At 40.5% G+C, this 23,167-nt stretch overlaps 3 protein-coding genes and 1 long non-coding RNA gene across 6 annotated transcripts in view; 3 read left to right on the top strand and 1 right to left on the bottom strand.

Annotated features, from left to right (window-relative positions):
• Window positions 1–5,666, top strand: part of acsl1a (acyl-CoA synthetase long chain family member 1a) — a 70,849-nt gene extending 65,183 nt beyond the window's left edge. For all 3 annotated transcript variants that reach the window (XM_037532976.1, XM_037532975.1, XM_037532977.1), the window contains exons 18-21: window positions 1,736–1,879; window positions 2,879–2,980; window positions 3,119–3,190; window positions 4,148–5,666. In XM_037532976.1, the coding sequence (XP_037388873.1) occupies window positions 1,736–1,879; window positions 2,879–2,980; window positions 3,119–3,190; window positions 4,148–4,288 (459 nt within the window). In that variant the 3' untranslated portion in view covers window positions 4,289–5,666. The remainder of the gene's footprint in view (window positions 1–1,735; window positions 1,880–2,878; window positions 2,981–3,118; window positions 3,191–4,147) is intronic.
• A 2,652-nt stretch (window positions 5,667–8,318) lies between these two features.
• LOC108441698 lies at window positions 8,319–17,964 on the top strand. Its single transcript, XM_017721365.2, has 2 exons — window positions 8,319–9,296; window positions 17,204–17,964. The coding sequence occupies exons 1-2, from the start codon at window positions 8,601–8,603 to the stop codon at window positions 17,546–17,548; spliced, it is 1,041 nt and encodes a 346-aa protein (XP_017576854.2). The 5' UTR covers window positions 8,319–8,600; the 3' UTR covers window positions 17,549–17,964.
• Window positions 13,300–21,358, bottom strand: LOC108441700. The gene is made up of 3 exons (XR_001858965.2): window positions 20,989–21,358; window positions 19,584–19,702; window positions 13,300–13,545 (listed from the first exon to the last, which is right to left on the bottom strand). It is a non-coding gene; the product is annotated as an uncharacterized LOC108441700 (long non-coding RNA).
• Window positions 13,424–17,961, top strand: LOC108441699. Its single transcript, XM_017721366.2, has 2 exons — window positions 13,424–14,442; window positions 16,482–17,961. Exons 1-2 carry the CDS (start codon window positions 13,440–13,442, stop codon window positions 16,484–16,486), a joined length of 1,008 nt encoding a protein of 335 aa, XP_017576855.1. The 5' UTR covers window positions 13,424–13,439; the 3' UTR covers window positions 16,487–17,961.
• Window positions 21,359–23,167: the final 1,809 nt, after the last annotated feature.

The following is a 23,167-nucleotide window of genomic DNA, read 5'->3' as shown; positions in this document are numbered from 1 at the left end:
CCGCTTACTTGTAGAGATTTCTCCAGATTCTCTGAATCTTTTGATGATATTATGGACTGTAGATGATGAAATACCTAAATTCCTTGTAATTGCACGTTGAGAAACGTTGTTCTTAAACTGTTGGACTATTTGCTCACGCAGTTGTTCACAAAGTGGTGAACCTCGCCCCGTCTTTGCTTGTGAACGACTGAGCCTTTCAGGGATGCTCCCTTTATACCCAATCATGACACCTGTTTCCAATTAACCTGTTCACATGTGGAATGTTCCAAACAGGTGTTTTTTGAGCATTCCTCAACTTTCCCAGTCTGTTTTTGCCCCTGTCCCAACTTCTTTGGAACGTGTTGCAGGCATCAAATTCAAAATGAGTCAACATTTGCAAAAACCAATAAAGTTTATCCGTTTGAACATTAAATATCTTGTCTTTGTAGTGTATTCAATTGAATATAGGTTGAAAAGGATTTGCAAATCATCGTATTCTTTATTTATGTTTTCCACAACATCCCAACTTCATTGGAATTGGGGTTTTATATAGGTGCACTTTGTAGTTTCTACAGATTGTAGTCCATTTGTTTCTCTGATACTTTGTTAGCCCCCTTTTACCCTGTTCTTCAATGGTCAGGACCCTCATGGACCCTCACAGAGCAGGTAATATTTGGGTGGTGGGTCATTCTCAGCACTGCAGGAACACTGACGTGGTGGTGGGGTGTTAGTGTGTGTTGTGCTGGTCTGAGTGCATCAGACACAGCAGTGCTGCTGGAGTTCTTAAACACCTCAGTGTCACTGCTGGACTGAGAATAGTCCACCACCCAAAAATATCCAGCCCACAGTGTCCTGTGACCACTGATGAAGGACTAGAGGATGACCAACACAAACTGTGCAGCAGCAGATGAGCATTCGTCTCTGACTTTGCATCTACAAGGTGGACCGACAAGGTAGGAGTGTCTAATAGAATGGACAATGAGTGGACACTCCAACAGCACTGCTGTGTCTGATCCACTCGTTCCAGCACAACACACACCACCACCACGTCATCCTTACTGAAATGCTGATAATGACCCACCATCCAAATAGTACCTGCTCTGTGACGGTCCATGGGGGTCCTGACCATTGAAGAACAGGGTAAATGGAGGCTAACGAAGTATGCAGAGAAACAGGCGGCGGTGGGACGGACGTCCAGCTTATGTATCTCAGAACACAACATCTTCCTCTCGGCCCTCTGTAATAAAGGCATGTGAAGTACATTTTCCTGAGTCTGACATTAATTTAGTCATTAAAACACAAGCACTACTCACTGCTGCTCATCTCACTCTGACTGGACTCGTGATGCTGGTTGTCATGGAAACATCTACACTAAGTGTTTCTCTACATATGCGTGCAATTCTGGATCAGATTACTTGTGAGCATGTAAACGGAGATTATTATCAGATTGTTGAGTAGAGTGAGAATAAACATCTCAGTCTTAATCTGTAATCGGAATGTTTTCAATTGGATTGGGAAAAATCATGCATGTAAACACAGACACTGACCTACAGGCTAATAAATGCAAATAAGCCTGCATTAGTGTAACTCTTACCTAAGAAAACCTATTCAGCATTAAAAGGACACCAGCGACATACATGGTATCAATTTGTATAAGTGCTGCAAATGAATTAACTGAATTTGTAGCATCAGAATTTAAGCTATTCTTCTGTTTCGTAATGACTGTATACTTCATAATATGACTTGTGTGTTTCAGAATGGCACCCTGAAGATCATCGACAGAAAGAAGCACATTTTTAAGCTTGCACAGGGCGAATACATCGCTCCAGAGAAGATCGAGAATGTCTACACTCAGAGCGACCCTGTAGCCCAGATCTTTGTGCATGGAGACAGTCTGCAGGTGAGGGAGAGTTTTTGGAGGTCAATCCACGAGAAACTACCTCCAGAGTGACCATCTCGGACTAACTTAATATTTTCAGGAAATGCCATTACGTCCAATAGTCAGTGCGCACACTTTTAGGTTTGAATCTTCATTTGTTCTTCTTTAGAAGTTCGATTTTGTTCATTTAGAGGCCTTAAAAAGTGGGTGTGGCCTCTTTTTTGACTTAGAAAGGGCCCATGTCATGGAAAAAAACCAATGTATTCACTTTTTGATGAGCTGGATGTGTTTATAGTGTTAAAACACTGTAAAAAATTCAAAATGTACTATTCGTCCCCCAAATAATGCAATCATGTGGAAATTAAGCTGCAAATTGCCTGTTTTTTTTTTATAAATTGTTTTCGTGATGTCATGAAAACCTACACATTTGCAAATACGCTTGCTCAGTCTACAGCAGTTTAGCCCCACCCTTTCAATGACGTCATACAGTGTGTTTCAGCCTGGATATCAGTCTTAAAGGCAAGTAACAGGGACATCCTGTTTAATTCTAAGGAATAAAGAAAGGCTAGAAAATGGCCTGATGAAAATGATAAGTAGACCCTGGGTAACAAAACGAAGATATGGGCCTTTAAAACTAGTGCTGTGGAAAAAAGGAAAAAAGTCCAGTTTGACTACTTAAAACAGATGGATGTTTCCAATTTTAGAGCTCGAGGAAACTTGAAAAATCCATCATTTGTAAAATTAAAATTTGACACTTAAGTAAATATAAGCATGTATATGAATCTGTTATATGAGAAACAATGAAGTCCAGACTGTTTGTGTGGATAGAAGTTGCTCCAGTGCATTTTTTATGAAAGATAAAAGACATAAGATGCCAAACATGCATTTCTGATGCATCATATTGAAACATGTGCTAATTCAAAGAACAACAGCAGAAAAAGCATTGACAGTTCAGAAGGTAGTGGGTCATTTTACTTTACCTGCCTCTGTGAGGATCACTCATGTTCTGCTGGCTTGTAGGCTTGTTTGGTGGGGATTGTGGTGCCAGATCCCGACTTCCTCCCAGGATGGGCAAAGAAAAGAGGCCTGGAAGGCTCCTACACAGAGCTCTGCAAGAGCAAGGTAACATACACATCCACACGGGTCAGTGCAGCTCAGAGCACATCAGAAGTACCTTACTTACCAGAACTGTTCTATTTAAAGGCGTCAGTGCAGAACGAAACTGAACACTGTTGTCTTTGTGCTCGTCTGCTTGAACAGGAACTGAAAAAGGCCATTCTGGAGGATATTGTACGGCTGGGGAGAGAAGCAGGCCTGAAGTCCTTTGAGCAGGTCAGCTGAAGTCCAGCTCTGTGGTCAGAGAAACTTCCACAGTCTTCTCTTTAGAGGAAGAGGCAATAATGAAGAAGCCCAGAGAGATAAGACATGATAGTGTGACAGAAGAGAACAATGAAAAGCTGATGTAACTACAGCTGGTCGCACACTCATTCTGCTCTGTTTATTCTGAAACAGAGTTTAAAACACATTAAATCTTCTCTTGAAAAGACGGCTGTAGATGTCATCATCCATCTCGGAGCTCTCACTCATTGGCTTAGTGATGTTTTTGAAAGAAAAGTTCACGTCTTCACATAATTATTATATCATAGACAGATCGCGTAACATCATAACCACCTCTTTGTTTCTCCGCTGACTGTCCACTTTATCAGCTCCACTTACTGTATAGCTGCACTTTGTAGTTCTACAGTTACAGACTGTAGTCCATCTGTTTCTCTGATACTTTGTTAGCCCCCTTTTACCCTGTTCTTCAGTGGTCAGGACCCCCATGGACCCTCAGAAAGCAGGTACTGTTTGGGTGGTGGATCATTCTCAGCACTGCAGTAACACTGACGTGGTGGTGGTGTGTTAGTGTGTGTTGTGCTCGTCTGAGTGGATCAGACACAGCAGTGCTGCTGGAGTTTTTAAACACTGTGTCCACTCACTGTCCACTCTATTAGACACTCCTACCTTGTCGGTCCACCTTGTAGATGTAAAGTCAGAGACGACAGCTCATCTGTTGCTGCACAGTTTGTGTTGGTCATCCTCTAGTCCTTCATCAGTGGTCACAGAATTGGTGTAACTCTTCTGAAGGATATTGCAGTTTAGCAGAATAATAAAGTCTGCAGGGACATCAAAACAAAACTTTATTTTACAGAACTATTTGGCTAATTTTGGTCAAAAAGCCCCTTTTATTAAACAGGCAGTTCTAACTATGTTAAATGTGTTTACCTGTATGTGTGTCTGTCTCTCCAGGTCAGAGACATTGTCCTGCACCCAGAAATGTTCTCTGTCCAGAACGGCCTTTTGACGCCCACCCTGAAAGCTAAGAGAACTGAGCTGAGGAACTACTTCAGAGAACACATCGACCAGCTGTACGCCAGGATCAAGATGTGAAGGACCTCAGAGAGAAAGAGAACAGGAAAGACAGAGGATGGGAGGACAGATGGACACAGAAGGAGAGAGAAGATGGGAGGACATCTCTCTCCTTCTTTGCCAATCTTTTTCTCCTTTTCCCTACAGTGGACACACAGGGGGACAGTAAAGCCCCCACAGATCCTCACCCACAGGACATTCATCACTGTGGTGAAGCCTTGGTGAGCTCCCAGTTATGAAGTGCGATTATTATGGGCACCACAAGGTGGCGCCGTTCTCCCTTTGCTTCAGGGGTTCAGTATGAACTCGCTTAAGTACCTCGGCCACTTCATTTTCTATATTAATATTTTTTAAAAAATGACAAAAATTCTGATTGAAGGCCTTAAGGCCAATAAACGCCTTCATTCAATAAATATGAATCATATTAATTTGTTCGGAAACACTTTACTGTAGGGTGCTGTTCATACGCCTACATGACACGTACATAAGTTTGTCATTACTACTGACATACATGACTGTTTATAAATGCTTATTACGACAGGCGTCATCTGTCATAAAGGCTACTTTAGCTGACTTAGCTCAAATGTAACCTTTATAGCGAACAACGGTTATTGGAACAAGCATTTATTAACAGTTATGAAGGGTTATGTCAGTTGTCATGACAACCTTATGTCAGAGTCATGTTGCCTTATGAACAGAACCTGTCAGGAAAGTGTTACCATTTGTTCCCATTAATTGATTGGTATTAATCTTGTCATTGATGTTTTAAATGTAATTGTTTCCCAATTTAACCAAGTATCTCAGTCGTCTGTCCTGCCTCAGCAAAACTGAAGTGTACAGAGACGGCTGGCGCTCATGTACAGCAACATCAGCAGTGAAAGACGGAGATGTTTAATGATTCATTATTATTTAAACAAAATTGTAATTATTTGTAATTTCAGTTGTGAGCTTTGACTGAACGCTGGCATCCACAGCTAATCTGAGTGTGTTTCATGCGTCGACTCTCCATCAAGTGCATGTGTAATATAATTTGTTGACCTTTTAATGTTCAACGCTAAAATCTTCTCACTTTGTTGGTTTAATAAAAGCACTATTGGCCAAAGCACAAAGTTTAACCAGCCCCGAGATGCTCTGCCACAATTCTCAGGATACTTTTGCAGGGGACTGTCCAGATCAGTGTGGTCACTAATTACTGTCTTCTGTATTATGAATTACAGGTATGAAAGAAAAACATTAATTAGATTTTTAATGAGTTTAATGAGGAATTTATGTACGTCTGAAATTTGAACTAAACGATGACGCAGTGGGCTGCAGGTTTTTCTCAACCAGCAGTACAGGAAATCCCCATCCAGGTCACCAGTGCCTCCTCTATGCTATTAAACATGCATTCTGTACATAATTGATCTGTTTGTGTATTTTATGTATTGGAAATTGTGCTGTAATTTACAGTGTGTGTGCAAACAAATAAAATTAGCAGCTGCCTTTTACATGCATGTAGATATTATTTATGAGGCTTTATACAACATTTATATACCGCTGCTGTCCGAGGTAAACCATCCGTCCATCCATCTAAGCCGCTTCTCCCTCAGGGTCGCGGGGGGCTGCTGGAGCAGGGGTCATCGGGCGGAAGGCAGGATACACCCTGGACACGTCGCCAGTCCATCGCAGGGCATCCGAGGTAAACCTTGTATCTCCATTTTTGTTGTTATTCAGTTTTTGACATAATTTGAAAATGCCTGTTGGCCTTTATATTGTGTATAAATTTCATGATAAACGGACCAAAAGAAACAGCCCAGAATGACTTGGAAAAACGTCTGGTTCCATTGACTTACACTAAGTGTGTTTTCCTTCTATGGTTAAGTTACCATTTTGGAGATAGAAGGGTTTCTTCTGACAACAGCGAAATGTAATCGGTTGAAAAGTGTTTAAACCGTGTGGTGTGATAATGCTGTGCAAAAGACCACTGTTTACACTCAAAACAGCCAATGATTATAAGTTATATACATGACTCGCTTTAAACGATAAAATGGGGAAAAATATTAAAACTGCCTCATTTTTCTAAAAGAAAGTCATTTTGGATAACTGGAGTCACTTCTTTCCTGAGCTCAGTTCATTACCACGCAACACCACCAAGGACGGGGCTAAAAGGGATTTTACAACACAACTGCACTAAAAATCTATATATTTCCCAATTATGAATCTGGTGACCTGCACAAATGAGCCTGAAATGTATATCTAACTACTGTCGGAACAAAACATCTTCTCCAGAATGGTACCTTTACATGAGAAGGAAAAAACAACAATTTTAATGCGAGTCACTGGAACCAGACTTTTTTCCCCTCCAAGTAAATTCTGGGCCGTTTCCTTTGGTCCATTCATCATAAAATTTACACACAATGTAAAGAGCAATAGACACTTTCAAAGTATGTCAAAACTGAAAAATGGGGATACGAGCAATATGTTTCAACCTGTAAATACACATGAAGAAATGAGTCAGGTTGGATGCTGGACCCACCAGTAACTTCCTGGACCACCTCTTCACACGAAGCTGAAGCTTCTTATCTGAATTTTGCATTTGACCTTAAGTGGTGGAGCAGTTACTCTGCACCACCTCAGGGAGCAGAACACAACTGCTGCACCATTTAAGGTGGAATGGAAATGTTGAACAAGAAGCTGCCGAACAGGAAGCCAACTTCAACCTCGTCCTCTTAGCTTCTTGTGGCGTGATCGTAAGTGAGAATGATGAAGATGGAGAAAAAGTAAACAGCATTTACCGTGGCTTCACTTCTTTGAGGTAGGTGTAATCTGTAAAAATGTACTTGGTTCAGCTAAAGACTTCAGAATGGTTTCTTCGGGTGAAGAACCCAGACTTTGTTCTGTTTCTGCTAAATAGAATCACTGCAACCCGGCACTACAGGCTCTCAGGTTTTGAAGGAACAGTACCAGAAAGAAGGACGTTTCATGGACGATGATGTAGTTTAAACTTTAGCTCAAGTGTGTAATTAAGTCCTGTCCATGCAGGTTTACCAAATTCTCTTCTTTAAACTAGTCTGACATTTGAATTGAACACAGGAAAATTCTGGCATGTATTTGTGAAAATGGTTTTGGTGACTATTTACATCGAGTGTTTGTTAGCACCGTTAGCCTAGCTGCTCCAGTTCTAAACTAAAGAAGCAAAACGTGGACACCAAACACGTCGACTGCCTTTGGGCTAAGCAGGAAAATCACGTCAATTTCATTTTTTTCTGAACTATAGCCACATTTACATGCAGCCTAATACTCCGTTAATAATCTGACTAACAGCTCAATCAGAATAGAACACATCCATGTAAACACCTCAATCTGAATAGTCTAGTCTGAGTGAGTGCATTCAAATACAGTTTTTATTCGACTGAGCGAAATGGGTAATCCTGTAACTACAACTCATTTTGAATTTGGTGCCTACAACGTGTTCCAAAGAAGTTGGGACAGGGACAACAAAAGACTGGAAAAGTTGAGGAATTCTCAAAAAACACCTGTTTGGAGCATTCCACAGGTGAATAGGTTAATTTGAAACAGGTGAGTGTCATGATTGGGTATAAAGGCAGCATCCCTGAAAGGCTCAGTAGTTCATAAGCAAGGACGGGGCGAGGTTCACCACTTTGTGAACAACTGCATGAGCAAATAGTCCAACAGTTTAAGAACAACGTTTCTCAACGTGCAACTGCAAGGAATTTAGGGATTTCATGCAAATGTCTACAACAAGTGATTGTTGTGATCCTCTATCTATTCGGATTCTCAAGTGATTGTCATATTGGATTGGATTGCTTGTAGTGAGCATATAAATGGGGATTTTCATCGGATTGTTGAATAGAGTCAGAATAAACATCTCAGACTTAATCTTTAATCATTCAGTATTACTGGGTTTTAGTTGTCAGGAAAAATTATTATTTTGTGAACACAAAAAAAAAAAAACCCCAAAAGAATTAAACAAAAAAAAAAAAAAAAAAAAAAAAAAAAAAACTTTCAGCCACATCAGATCTATTTGCAGATTTCTTGGTCTGATTATTCAAGTTCAGATGTTCTGACATGTTTGGCCAGACTTTTATTTTGAACCAGTGAGAGTTTTAGTTGGTTTTTTTCTGCCAAGCCATGATCGTGTTACCACATGCTCCAGGAATTTGGCCAGAAAGAGCAGAGTGAACGAACATAAAGAACTCAATGCCTTTTTTTCTCTTGACCTGTATATGAAGAACACACCAGAATCACCGGAGACCCTGAATTAGATTTAACTCACATTACCTCGCCTTGATCTGCGCTTTTCCAAGGTTGAGCTACATTTATTACTCTGATCATGGGGGAAAGTTATTCTAAGGAAGAAGAAGAGCTTTTCATGGCTGATCTGTTTAGCTTGGCTCTGGAATCTGGTTTGATGCCCGACATCGACATCGACGACTCCTTGACAAGGTATTCGGGATTGAATTCAACAGCCATCCTGGAAGACTACTCTTCCAAACTGCTAACAGACGCGATTGGCAAAGCTCCAAACTATGTGGCAAGTCTCGGTGCAGTTATAGCCAGTTTCAAAGGGGTACCAAATGCAGTGGGATTAGGTGCACTGATCCTTTCCTTCATCCTGGATCTCGCACTGCTACCTTCAACCATGGACAGTGGTGACAACACGCTGAACATGATGCGTCGCGTGTTTGCTGAGGAAAAGGCTTCGGGTGTGAGAGACATCATGGACGAGTACATGAAGCGTCTCAGGATGCATATGTGGGAACCGCTGAAGGCGCTGGAGGAGACCGAACATTGGGAGAAACAGCTGAGTGACCAGCTGACCCGTCTGAGGAACTCCATGCTCCACGACGACCAAATGAGCACCCGTGCCATGAAGCACTGGATCAACGGCGCCGCCTTCCATTCGCAGATGCTCGTTCACGCAGCCCGGCTGAAGGTGGCAGGGAGTAACTCGATTCAGAAAGACCTTAAAGTCCGCATGAGCTCTATCAGCACCGTGACTGACATTTATCAGAAGGACTTACAGGATCTGTTAGAAAAGTACAAGAAGCACAAACGTTCTTCCATCAGACTTGAAAAATCATCAAGAAGAGGAGCATGGTGTTACAGAGCGTGCGAACTGACACACTGCATAGCTCGTGATTATGAAGTTGGACGAATGACTCCAAGTATCAAGCATCCTGTCTATGGGAACCAATATTGCAAAAACTCTTTAGACGCTTATCTCAACTACATGTTTAACAACTGGAACCTGGTAAAAAAGCTGAATGACTATTTCTCTGTTCTTAAGGGGAATCTAAGGGAACTTATACTACAGCGACAAGCTTTCAATGTGCTAAACATCTCACCTGACTCAAGCACTGCTGTGAACTAACACAGACTGAATATGTTCTCGAATTAATTTGAATGCAATTATTAACAATTATTAACACAGTTTTAAACAAAAGTGGAACACAGGCAGTAGGAGCCAAGTTTCTATCGGATGTCTGAAAACACGCCCATGACTTCAAAAAGGTCATTCTAGTTGTCTCATCATTTCCTGAATTAGCTCTGATGTTATCAGACTATCGAACATTCTGTAGCAGCACAAAGTAGATCCTCTTCTTTATACTTTATGTATGGTCGTCCTTGTTAAACTGATAAAGCCGTGCCGCAGCCGTCCACACTTAGAATGTTCACCAATCAAGTTCAGAGGTTTACAAGATTTTTACGCAGTGATTACATCAGTTATTAAAGCCAAACCATACAATGCACAGCTACAGTAACAGTAGCCTTTAGGCCTTTTTAGTATTTTAACAAGAAGTGATTTATAGACTTTATGATGCGATTTATTAAACCTATGGCAAAGACTAGCAAACCATAACAAGAACTAACAAACCATACCGAAAAACAATGAAACTATACAAAAATTACTAACCCATAATATGAACTCATTTATTATTTATTATAATATGAAAATACCAAAACATAGCATGAACTAGCACACCATGGCAAAAACTACTAAACCTCAGCATGAACTACTAAATTATATTTAAAAAATCAGGGTAAATTGGACCATTACTTTTATGCCTAGCAGCACAAGTCATTTTAAAACATGTACATTTTTAATCTTTCAAGTTTTAATTTTGCGAATTTCCCAGTATCTGGAAAACAGCTCATGTTATTCTGCTACACAAGGGAGGGAGGCATCAGATCTCGATAATTACAGACCTATATCTAAATTCTCATGTTTCAACTCATTCCTTTGTGGGAACTCTATCCTGTGCACCTAACAATCAGATTTTAGAGGAAAATACAGCATCATACCTGCCGTCACACTTGTTTTAAACGGCCTTATTGTGCTGCCCTTTTCATTCATCTTTCCAAAGGTTTTGACGCAGCTGATCATTATGTTACAAACCATTGGTTTTAAAGTCAAAGCTACAAGCTGGAATAAAAAGGGTCGGTAAGGTACAAGCCCAATTCCAATGAAGTTGGGACGTTGTATAAAACATAAATAAAAACAAAAGACGATGATTTGCAAATCCTTTTCAACCTATATTCAATTGAATACACTACAAAGACGAGATATTTAATGTTCAAACAGATAAACTTTATTGTTTTCTGCAAATATTCACTCATTTTGAATTTGATGCCTGCAACACGTTCCAAAGAAGTTGGGACAGGGGCGTGTTTACCACTGTGTTACATCACCTTTCCTTTTAACAGCACTCAATAAGCATTTGGGAACTGAGGACACAAATTGTTGAAGCTTTGAAGGTGGAATTCTTACCCATTCTTGCTTGACGTACAACTTCAGTTGCTCAACAGTGCGGGGGCTCCGTCGTCATATTTTATGCTTCATAATGTGCCACACATTTTCAATGGGAGACAGGTCTGGACTGCAGGCAGGTCAGTCTAGTACCCGCACTCTTTTACTACGAAGCCACGCTGTTGTAACACGTGCAGAATGTGGCTTGGCATCGTCTTGCTGAAATAAGCAGGACGTCCCTGAAAAAGACGCTGCTTGGATGGCAGCAGATGTTGCTCCAAAACCTGTATGTACCTTTCAGCATTAATGGGGCCTTCACAGATGTGCAAGTTACCCCTGCCATGGGCACTACCACACCCCCACACCATCAGAGATGCTGGCTTTTGAACTTAGTGCTGATTACAATCCAGACAGTCCTTTTCTTCTTTGGCCCGGAGGACACGACGTCCATGATTCAACTGAATATAGGTTGAAAAGGATTTGCAAATCATCGTATTCTGTTTTTATTTATGTTTTACACAATGTCCCAACTTCATTGGAATTGGGGTTGTACTTTGGCATATGGCAAGATGGAAAAATTCACATTTAAATATATCACTAATGTAGTTAGTAAAAAAACTACCAAATCATTTAATGAACTACAAAACCATATCAAATAACTACCAAACCATAGTATGAACTACTAAACCATAACAAAAACCACCAAACCATAGGAAATAACCAACATAGTACGAACTACCAAACCACATCAAATATCTACCAGAACATGTAAATATCATTCAGCAATAATGAGCACGTCACCCATTCCATGTGCACTAATGCCCCTAAACAATCTTGAATACTGGCTTTTGAACTGTGCACTGATAAGCTAAGTGGTCTTTAGCCCGGAAGACACAGTGTCCATGATTTCCACAAAGAATTTCAAATTCAAAAGAACAGGACACTTTTCCATTTCCCCTTAGTCCATTTTAAACGAGCTCTGGCCCAGAGAAGGTAGCAGCATTTCTGGATCCTGTTTATATTTGGTTTCTTCTTTGTGTTTGAGTTTTACTGCATTTGTGGATGCAGTGATGAACTGTGTTCACAGACAGTGTTTTTCAGAAGTGTTTCTGAGCCCATGCAGTGATTTCCACTACAGAATCATGTCTGTTTTTAATGCAGTGCTGCCTGAGGGCCCAAACATCACGGTCAGCTAATACTGGTCCCTTACATACAGAGATTTCTCCAGATTCTCTGAATCTTTTATTATTATTTACCGTAGACATGGAAAAGCGGAACTTCTTTGCTATTTCATGTTGAGAAATGTTGCTCTCGAATTGTTGCACTATTTGCTCAGTCTTTCAGAGTGGTGAACCCCTCCTCATCTTTACTTCTGAAAGTCTCCACCTCTCTGAGATGCTTTTTTATACCCAATCATGTTACTGATCTGTTGCCAATTAACCACCAAGTGTTTTTTTTTTTTTTTAGCATTGCACAACTTTAGACTAAAGCCTTTTGTTGGCATCAAATTCAAGACAGGCAAATATTTTTAACAGAAAATAAAATTTCTCAGTCTCAACATTTGATCCCTTGTTAAATAAAAAAAATAGTTTAAATGATCTTCCCATCATTGCATTTTGTTTTTATTAACATATTGCACAGCGTCCTAGATTATATAAATACATGCATATATAAGCGTGTGATAGATTCTGGACGAATGGAAAATGGCATATGTGGTGCCAGTTTTCAGGTAATATATTAGACTTTGATCAGGAGTCCTCTGCCTTTTAACACCCACTCTGAAGGTTATGAAAACAGAGGAACCACTTCAGAAAACATGCTGACCAGCTGCCTGCCAGGATTAAGGGTATGAACACATTCAGAAAGATTCTGTCCCTAACACACTGGATATTCATCACTGTAGTAAAGACTTATGAGCTTGTTATTATTTTGATCACCACACTGTGGCACCATTCTTCCATTACCTCAGGTCTTTTTCTTAGAAAAAGATCCAGGGCCATAAACACAGTACGTGCCTTGACTTTGTTGAACATTTTAGCTCAAAGTTTTAATTGAAAGTCGGTCTTCAGAACTGTTCTAAAGCCATTCAGTTCAGTTTAGCAATGCTAAAGAAGTGGTGATATATAAACCTACATTTTTCCACCTTGTTTAGTGCATTTGTGTGTATATATTACATGGCAGAGAGCAGTAGATGGAGTAGATGGAAGAGTAGATGGAAACGTAAAGAAAAAATTTCAATGTACAGTGTATCTGTTTCCTGAACATATGACAAACTCTAGAATTTAGAGCAACTTAATAGGACTTTTATTTTGAAAATCTGACTTGTTTTCTATGTGTGCATTCCTCAGCAGTGCAAGAACCAATGAGAATGATGCTCATGTCAGAGCCCTGCTGTCTGTCCAGTAAGAGCAGGGAGAGTGAATGCTGATTGGAGGATCTTGGGGTCTTTCATCTGCCAGCCTTAAAGAACACAGCGGTACTCGGTTCCTTGGCAGTCACGCCATGCTCACCATGGGTAACAGGAATTCTAAGAAAGAAAAAGAGAAAGAGCACATTGTCTCCATGATGTTCAATCTGGCAAAGCAATCTGGCATGATCCCTGATATTGGCATTGATGAATCCTTGGTGAAGTTCTCAGGACTGAATTCAGCAGCTCAACTAAAGAGCTACTCTTCTGATCTGCTACGGGACCTGGAAGGCAAAGCTCCAGACTACGTGACAAACCTGGGCTCAGCCCTAACTACTTTCAAACATGTACCAAATGCAGTGGGACTGGGTGCACTGGTCATTTCCGTCATGCTGGACCTCATAATCAGGTCTTTAGCTGAAGAACAGCACAGTGACAGCACGTTGAACATGGTGCGTCGTGTGTTCGGAGAGGAAAAAGCTTCAGGTATCAGAGATTCTATGGACGAGTATATAAAGCGCCTCAGCATGCATGTGAATGACCCGCTGAAGGCACTGGAGGAGACGGAGTGTTTGGAGAAACAGCTGAGTGACCAGCTGACCCGTCTGAGGAACTCCATGCTCCACGAGGACCAAATGAGCACCCGGTCCATGAAGCACTGGACAAACGGCGCCGCCTTCCATTTGCAGATGCTGGTTCATTCAGCCCGGCTGAAGATGGCAGTGAACAACTCGAGCTGCGAGATGGACCTTCAAGGCCATGTGACATCTGTCAGCACTGTGACCGACTTCTATCAGAAACACTTACATGAGCTGCTAGAGAAGTACACTAGTTACAAGCGTTCTACCATCTCGATCATAATGATAGTAGTGTCTAGACTTTTACTCCCGTGTTCCAGACTTGCAACAATATACCTTGTCTGGGATCGTGAGACTGAACTGTACGCTGAAACTAGTTTGTCTGGGAGTCGTCGTTGTCAGGAAGTGCCATCGGATGTCTACTTCGACTACATGTTAAGTAAGTGGAACCAGGCAGAAGAGCTGAAAGCGTATTTCATTGATCTTAGGAAGAACATAAAGGAACTCCTACTACAGCGAAATGAATTCAGCATGCAGTAGAATACATCTGGCTCAGGCATGTAAACAGACTGAGCAGAGCAAGATCCCTGAAGACTGGATTAGGGAGCAATTGTACATTTATGTGCTGCATTAATTAGACTGCCATTATTAAAAGTCATTAGCGAGTAGAGCATATGGCCCCTGTCTCAAACCATGTAGCTCCAAAATGGAGATGGACAAAACTTCTTACATTTTTGTAGCAAACAATTCAACAACATTTGCCGTTTTTAATAAAGCCTCATTAATCCAGCCTGCGCTCATCTTATCCCTGCCTGGTCGTGACAGTCCTTTTATCATGTTGACACAACATAAAGCCTGATTTATTATCTGTTAACAGCCAATCTGATGACCAAGAGGAACACACTGACCAGCTGTATGCCAACGTGGTGAAGGCCTCTGAGCTTGTAGTTATAGTGCAATAATTTTTCCTTTTATCTCTAGCGATCACTATGAACTCTTTTCCCATAAGTGCTTAGATCACTGTGTATTCTACATTGTTGAAAAAGTGTCTGATCCAGGTGAGTAAATGCCTTGACCTCACTATCACTCATTTCAGTCTGAATACTAGTTCAATTTATTCTCATTATTTTTCTGGTACTAATCATATAATTGACATTTAAATATAGTCAAATAGTCCCATTAAATCAAGAATATCAATTTGCAATACTGCTACAGTGAAACTGACTGTTGAAGCAGAAAGAGTGCAGAGATTTTTGGCTGATTTACCACAGAAGACAGGGTTTCTTTTGTATGATGTTTACATAAAACTATAATCATTTTGTTTAAGATTTTAGTTAGGAGTCTTGATTCAAAGTCGTTCTTTAAAAGTGTTCTAAAGCCATTCAGTTCAGTTCAGCCCTGCTAAAGAGGCAGTGATATATACACATAAATGCACTAAATATTTACCAAGGTGGAAAAAATAAGTTAATATTACATGGTAGAGAGCAGAAGGAAGGAAGGAAGTTCAGAAAAAGAATTCCATTGTGTGGCGTACCCGTTTCCTGTACATATGACAACAGATTCTTAAATCTTGAACACTGAACAACTTAGAAGAGCTTTTATTTTGAAATGGCGACTTATTTTTCGATATGTGCAGTCCACAGCAGTTAAAGAATTCATAATACAGTTTCCTTCTGAGTAAACGAGGTGGGCAATCCTGTAAATAATCAGTTAAATAGAAGAACAATATCAGTGTAAATGCCTGTATCTGATTAGATTCCCTATCGGAAAGTTGAAGTCCGTTCTGATCATGTTTGTCGCGTCAGTGAAAATTTATAACGTTCGACGTGGTGGAGCAGAAACTGGTCTGCAGAGGAGACGAAATTTATGCTCTGATCTTTAAAAGACGGCGGTGAGACGGACGTCCAGCTTTTGTGTCTCAGAATACACAACGTCTTCCTCTCGGCCTTCTTTAATAAGGACATGTGAAGGACGTTTACCTGAGTCTGATGTCATTTTAAAGTCATTAAAAACAAGTGTTGCTCATTGCTGCTCATCTCACTCTGACTGGAATCACATGATGCTGCTTGTCATGGTAACGTCTACACTAAGCATGCGCATTGTTTTTGATCTGGTTACTTGTAGTGAGTGGAGTGAGAGTAGAGAATAAACACCTAACTCTTAATATACAAGATTATATGAAAATATTGTATGTATTAAGAAAACATTACAATTAAATCAGTTATGTCAGATGTTCTGACATGTTTGGCCAGACTTTTATTTTGAACCAGTGAGAGTTTTAGTTGTTTTTTTCTGCCAAGCCATGATCGTGTTACCACATGCTCTAGGAATTTGGCCAGAAAGAGCAGAGTGAACGAACATAAAGAACTCAATGCCTTTTTTTCTCTTGACCTGTATATGAAGAACACACCAGAATCACTGGAGACCCTGAATTAAATTTAACTCACATTACCTCGTCTTGATCTGTGCTTTTCCAAGGTTGAGCTACATTTATTACTCTGATCATGGGGGAAAGTTATTCTAAGGAAGAAGAAGAGCTTTTCATGGCTGATCTGTTTAGCTTGGCTCTGGAATCTGGTTTGATGCCCGATATCGACATCGACGACTCCTTGACAAGGTATTCGGGATTGAATTCAACAGCCGTCCTGGAAGACTACTCTTCCAAACTGCTAACAGACGCAATTGGCAAAGCTCCAAACTACTTGGCAAGTCTCGGTGCAGTTATAGCCAGTTTCAAAGGGGTACCAAATGCAGTGGGATTAGGTGCACTGATCCTTTCCTTCATCCTGGATCTCGCACTGCTATCTTCAGCCATGGACAGTGGTGACAACACGCTGAACATGATGCGTCGCGTGTTTGCTGAGGAAAAGGCTTCGGGTGTGAGAGACATCATGGACGAGTACATGAAGCGTCTCAGGATGCATATGTGGGAACCGCTGAAGGCGCTGGAGGAGACCGAACATTGGGAGAAACAGCTGAGTGACCAGCTGACCCGTCTGAGGAACTCCATGCTACACGACGACCAAATGAGCACCCGTGCCATGAAGCACTGGATCAACGGCGCCGCCTTCCATTCGCAGATGCTCGTTCACGCAGCCCGGCTGAAGGTGGCAGGGAGTAACTCGATTCAGAAAGACCTTAAAGTCCGCATGAGCTCTATCAGCACCGTGACTGACATTTATCAGAAGGACTTACAGGATCTGTTAGAAAAGTACAAGAAGCACAAACGTTCTTCCATCAGACTTGAAAAATCGCTATTACCAGGAGCATGGTGTTACAGAGCGTGCCAACTGACACACTGCATAGCTCGTGATTATGAGGTTGGACGTATGACTCCAAGTATCAAGCATCCTGTCTATGGGAACCAATATTGCAAAAACTCTTTAGACGCTTATCTCGACTACATGTTTAACAACTGGAACCTGGTAAAAAAGCTGAATGACTATTTCTCTGTTCTTAAGGGGAATCTAAGGGAACTTATACTACAGCGACAAGCTTTCAATGTGCTAAACATCTCACCTGACTCAAGCACTGCTGTGGACTAACACAGACTGCATATGCTCTCAAATTAATTGACATGCTTTTATTATTTTTATATTATTTGTTATGCTTACTCTTATTATTTGATAATTACAGTTGTTTTGTAGTTTTCTACATTATGATTGTTCTTACTGTACTCAACAATATTTTCTTACTTTTATATGCATGGTTCATGTATTTTTTAGCACTAATCTGTTTATTAGTTTTAATTGGTTGTCTTGATTTTTGTCTTATTTGTCTTAGCACATGCTAATTTCTATTTTTATATACTGTTTTGATAATTTCTTGGTCACACTTTGTTTTCTTTAATATACTTTTAACATCACAAATATGTATTTACTCTTTTCTGTATGATACTTGGCTGCATTGTAAATGAGGGTCACCCTCAGTGTCCAATAAAGGTTGACTGATTGAAAAACTGCCAAACCATCTTATGAACTACAAAACCATATCAAATAATTACCAAACCATAGTATGAACCACCAAACCTTAAAAAAAAACTACCAAACCATCGTATGATCTACCAAACCATATGAAAAACTACCAAATCATGTAACGACACAGCGTCCATGATTTCCAAAAAGAATTTCAAATGTTGATTTGTTGGACCACAGGACACTTTTTCCACTTATTTATTAACAGCCAATCTCAGAACGGACGAATCACTGCAGAGAGCACACTGACCAGCTGAATGCCGACGTAGTAAAATAGCGAAAGCTTATGAGCTTGTAGTTATAAAAAGTGTTTATTTTAGTCACCACATGGTGGCGCCACTCTCCCTTTACTTCAGGGGATCAGTATGAACTCTTTTACATAAGCGCTTAGTTCACTGAAATTCTACATGGTAGAAAAAGTGTCTGATCCAGTGCTTTAAGGGCAGTAAAGTCTCTTCATCATCAGTCATTTCAATCTGAATAATACTAGTTTATTTATTCTCAGCATTTTACTGGTGCTAATCGTCTGACTGTTTAAATACAATCAAACCTTCAGATTCAATCAAGTATATCAAACACTAATACTGACACGATGAAACTGAAATTTATAGACGAGGCAGAAAGTGTACAGATATTTTTGTCTGACTACAGAAGTCAGTTTTACATACTACTGTATTTATTTCGTTTAAGATTTTCTGTTGGCAGTTTTGATTGTGTTGGTTTCTACAACTGTTGGAAAGCCGTTCCGTTTGTTTTATAGCTCAGCTCTCATTGTGAAGTGCATTTGTACAATGATATTGATTTGTTAGTCCTAAAGAGGCTGAAAGGTGAAATCTGCTTAATACTGACGATATGTTTGAGTTGGAAAATTCAACCCAATGACACAAAGCTTAAGAACTACCTGTAGACAGGTGTGACCAGTCAGAGACGACCAAGCGCCCATGTGCTGTGACACCACAACAACAAACATCTGGCAGTCCGCCACAGTACTGTCAGTGTTCAAGCTTCAAGCCAAGAAAGATGTAGGTCTTTTTGACTACATAAACATGTCTGGCCCCAAATGTATAGAAATAATAATCACGTTTTAAATAACGGCAGCAATATTGATCACAAAACCTGTTCCCAAATCTTACAGGCGGCAATGCATTCACCTATAAACAAGATTCTAAGCAAAAGTAAATCTTTCCTTGAACCTCGCTACAGAAAATGACGTGTAGTAAAACATGTCATGACCAATATCACATGCTGTCATTTGCAGTGGTGGACACCGTTGCACACCAAACCGCTCTGAACGACTCTGTTTACATCTCAGCCATTTAATTACACAATCATTTTTTATTTTAAATATCTTGGATCTTAATGCTTTTGCCCTGCTCTACTTCAACAAATTGATCGATATGTTGATGCTGATTTGAGAGCTAATGACGTTTTAAGAAGCATCGCAAAAGAAAATGATATAATGCGGCATTTAAGCTGAATCAGTGCTTTTTGGGCTGTCTTATTTTTCGGGTTCTCTTGTCTAATAATTTTGTCCCTTTTTTTTCTTTTGTTAACGCTTGACAACAACGCAGCTACAGCCTCCGTTCATATAAACTTCTACATTTACCAAGACTCATTGTGGAGGAAGATGGATGAAGATGGCTGGCCATACGATGGAGCTCCTAAATTCCTTTTGGTAAACTGTGCATCCACCCGACTTCCATCAACAACGAAAGATGGAGCAACCTAAAACACAGGAAAAGAAAAGCAAGTGAATCGACACCGATGGTCCAAATGAAGTAGTCACCAATGTGTTCACTTAAAAAAGGAAACCAGACCTTTACGTACAGGACTTTCTCCACGCTGAGGTGAAGCCTAGTGAGCTCACAGTTACGCAGTGCAGTTGTTATGATCATTATGTGGCGGTAAGTCTGTTTGAGGGGTTCCTTTTCAGGATCAGCAGGGGGCAACAGTGATTAATTCATTATATTTACCCCTATTCCTGGTTTTCAAGTGTCTCTTTGCCCCTTGGAACTGAGTTACAAGGGGTGGTGGTTGAAATCTTCAAATAACCCTCTAATAAAACAGCCTTACTTCATTAACAGCTACCAGCGCCTCTCTGTAGGCGACCCTGCCCGTCTGCAGGGACAGCAGAGGAGGGGAAAGTTCAGCTCCTCACTGCTGGGCTTTAGTTACATTTAGGGATCATACGCCTTCAAAGGGGGGGGGGGGCAATTAATTATCATCATAGCTGCTTAACAAAGAACCTTTCAGCAAATCTTGAATCGTGTGCTCAGGCAATAGTAGACTACATTCTTAAAAAGAATGGCTCTTTAAGGGCTCTTTAGTAAAGGAAACGGTTCTATATGGAACCATGAACACTCAAGGAACCCTCCGCATGACCAAACAGCTCTTTGCATGGTGAAAGGGTTTTTCCGACTGACGAAGAATGTGCTACATATGGCTCTATCCAGAACCTTTTTGAAAAGGGTTCTGCTATTTTTACCATGTCAAGCTTGTATGAACAGAAGAAACCTTTTCAAAAAAGGTTCTAGCTATATATAACCATATGCAAAACATTCTACATGAACCTGAAGAAAGTTTTAGTCATGCAAGGGTTTTTTTTAGTGTTCATGGTTCTATATAGAACCATTTACCTGTATCTGTACTAAAGAACCCTTGAAGAACCATCATTTTTAAGAGTGTAGATAATAAACAACAGCTTATTAATAGTTAACAGCTGACAATATCGCAAGGCATCAATGTAAACAGTCCAAATTACACATATAAACCAGCTATTGATGAAAAATGAAATAGTAATTGTTCTGTATACACATAAATCATAATACAGGAGAATATGGAGTTCTTAATCTGTCAGGTGTTGATTTTCGGGGTTAGAAAGCTAAATTAGCCGCCGGGGAACTCGAAGAGCACCGTGGCTGTTTCGACTGCTAAGCTAAGCTAAGCTACGCTACCTCACCGAAGCTAGCTCACCTAATGTTGTTCTACACGAAATAAACCACATATCTTACCTTCTTCCTCTGACTCTCGGCGCTGGGACTCTTCCACCCCCGGTATTTACCCCAGTTCTCCGTCTCCTCCGCCCTGCTCCTCCTTAAATCACCCTCATATTAGCGTTAAACGGCTCCCTCAGTGAAGCGCTACAGACTCCACGGCTCAAAAACTCCATAGCAACTCCCGCTCGTTTAGAGGCTCCTTAGCAACTCCCGCTCGTTTAAAGGTTCCTTAGCAACTCCCGCTCGTTTAGAGGCTCCTTAGCAACTCCCGCTCGTTCAGAGGCTCCTTAGCAACTCCCGCTCGTTCAAAGGTTCCTTAGCAACTCCCGGTCCTTTAGAGGCTCCTTAGCAACTCCCGCTCGTTCAAAGGTTCCTTAGCAACTCGCGCTCGTTCGAAAGTTCCATAGCAATTCCCGCTCGTTTAAAGGTTCCTTAGCAACTCCCGCTCCTTCAAACGTTCCATAGGAATTCCCGCCAATTGTAAATACCGACATGTTGAAGTGAAAAAAATTGAGCCCATTTCTGGTAGAGGAGATTTTTTCCCGCCTTTTTTCCTGAAAGCAGTACTTTTTTTTATTCAATTATTCATAACAATTACATCACAAAACATATCACTACAACATAATTACACTAGACGGGTAAACTAAGCAGCAAAAAACACCAAAATAAAATGACATTAAAACAAATGAACAAAATAGATTAAGATTTTTTAATCATAATGACAACCAGACATTGGGGCAGTGAAAAGCTCCAGATATGTGAGGTACGTGTTGCTCTTCTGGTCATTCATCGTTTTAAAGGAAGCAATCTGATGTTCCGGTAAAAATCGATGTTGTTTTTATGAATAAAATGCTTTGCAGATCAAATGAAATAACAAGCCTAGCTGGCTACAAAGAGAGTTAGCAAACTGGCATATTCGCCAAAAGGGGTGCAGATAGTAGGACATCCAACTTTCTACACAAGCCCCAATTACCATTTAATTCATTCCTATGCTTAAGTTAATCAAATAAGTAAATATGTATAAACATCAGGAATTTAAAAGCCAGAAATTGGACCCAGGCTGTAAAAAGGAAAGAATACAAAAGAACTAATGAAAAGTATTTTATTTATTTCACTACAAAGGAGTTGTTGTAGGATCAAGTACAGGCAGTGTAAGAACATCCTCAAGGAAAGACAGAAAACATGCGTCACTTCTATGACTGTAAATAACGATGGCTGCTGGTCTAGTCAGCAGTCTGGACTTAGAACTCGAAACGCCGTGCTAATATACCTCACACCCAATATAACATAATATATAACCGTGATTAACACCACTATGGCTCAGTAAGGGACACTTGAGGTCATGTCTGATTGTTGTAAGGCAGTATTTCCTAAAAATCAGGACCTGGAGGGCCACAGCAACGCCCTGGTGCTTTCCCGCTCCGGTACACCTGAATCGGCTCAAGTGATGGACCTGATTAATTCACGACCTGTCTTAAAGCAGGATGGAGGCACCCTGGCAAAACCTATGGACCTGATTCACGAAAGCTTTCCAATGATAAAACACCTACAAAGATCTTAGGAAGGAATTCCACAATTTTTCCAAAATTTCGGAGTGATAATTAAAGGAGATGTAATGGTGTGCAATGGTTCAGATGTCTTTACAGTGGTGGTGATAAGAACCAGGGGTCGCCATGACTACAACACATATATAGACACTTTATTTACCATCCAGAACCTCCAGAGAACCTACACGAGTCTTCTGAGTTTATATGGAATGTTGATGATGGAAAATAGTGGAAAAAATAAGTTTCTTCTGGGACTGTTTTTCCTTTTACCACATTTAAAAAAAAATACATGTTTTATTCCAAAAGCTTGTCAAAACTTTAGTAAAACATGCCAGATTCATATCACAATCAGATTTCTGCAGTTATCCGATTACTCAAATGGTCACGTAAACAGCACACTCTGATTTCTTAGATCGGAATAAGGCCTAGCAATCCGATTAAGAAATCGGACAAGGAGAGCTGGGTTTTAGCTCAGTAATCAGATTTCTCCGTGCTGTGAACTCTTACTCTGATTTCTTTCGCCTTTCTCAATCTGCGCCTGTGTGAAACTGAAGGCGGGATCAGAAATAAGTGAGCAGCGTTTAACACAGCACCCATGAGACGCCAACAAAACACTTCTGGAGCGACGCCGATACCAACGTGCTCGT

This window comes from Pygocentrus nattereri, chromosome 22, assembly GCF_015220715.1.
Source record: "Pygocentrus nattereri isolate fPygNat1 chromosome 22, fPygNat1.pri, whole genome shotgun sequence".
Classification (NCBI taxonomy): Eukaryota; Metazoa; Chordata; class Actinopteri; order Characiformes; family Serrasalmidae; genus Pygocentrus; species Pygocentrus nattereri.
This window is presented reverse-complemented; position numbering and strand designations above follow the sequence as displayed.

Bases quoted from the DNA above. Each gene is read 5' to 3' on its own strand.
- LOC108441698 (XM_017721365.2), top strand. From the start codon at position 8,601: ATGGGGGAAAGTTATTCTAAGGAAGAAGAAGAGCTTTTCATGGCTGAT. The intron at 9,297-17,203 runs CTGTTAGAAAAG...GACTTACAGGAT, and splicing joins ATCAGAAGGACTTACAGGAT to CTGTTAGAAAAGTACAAGAA.
- LOC108441699 (XM_017721366.2), top strand. From the start codon at position 13,440: ATGCTGATTGGAGGATCTTGGGGTCTTTCATCTGCCAGCCTTAAAGAA.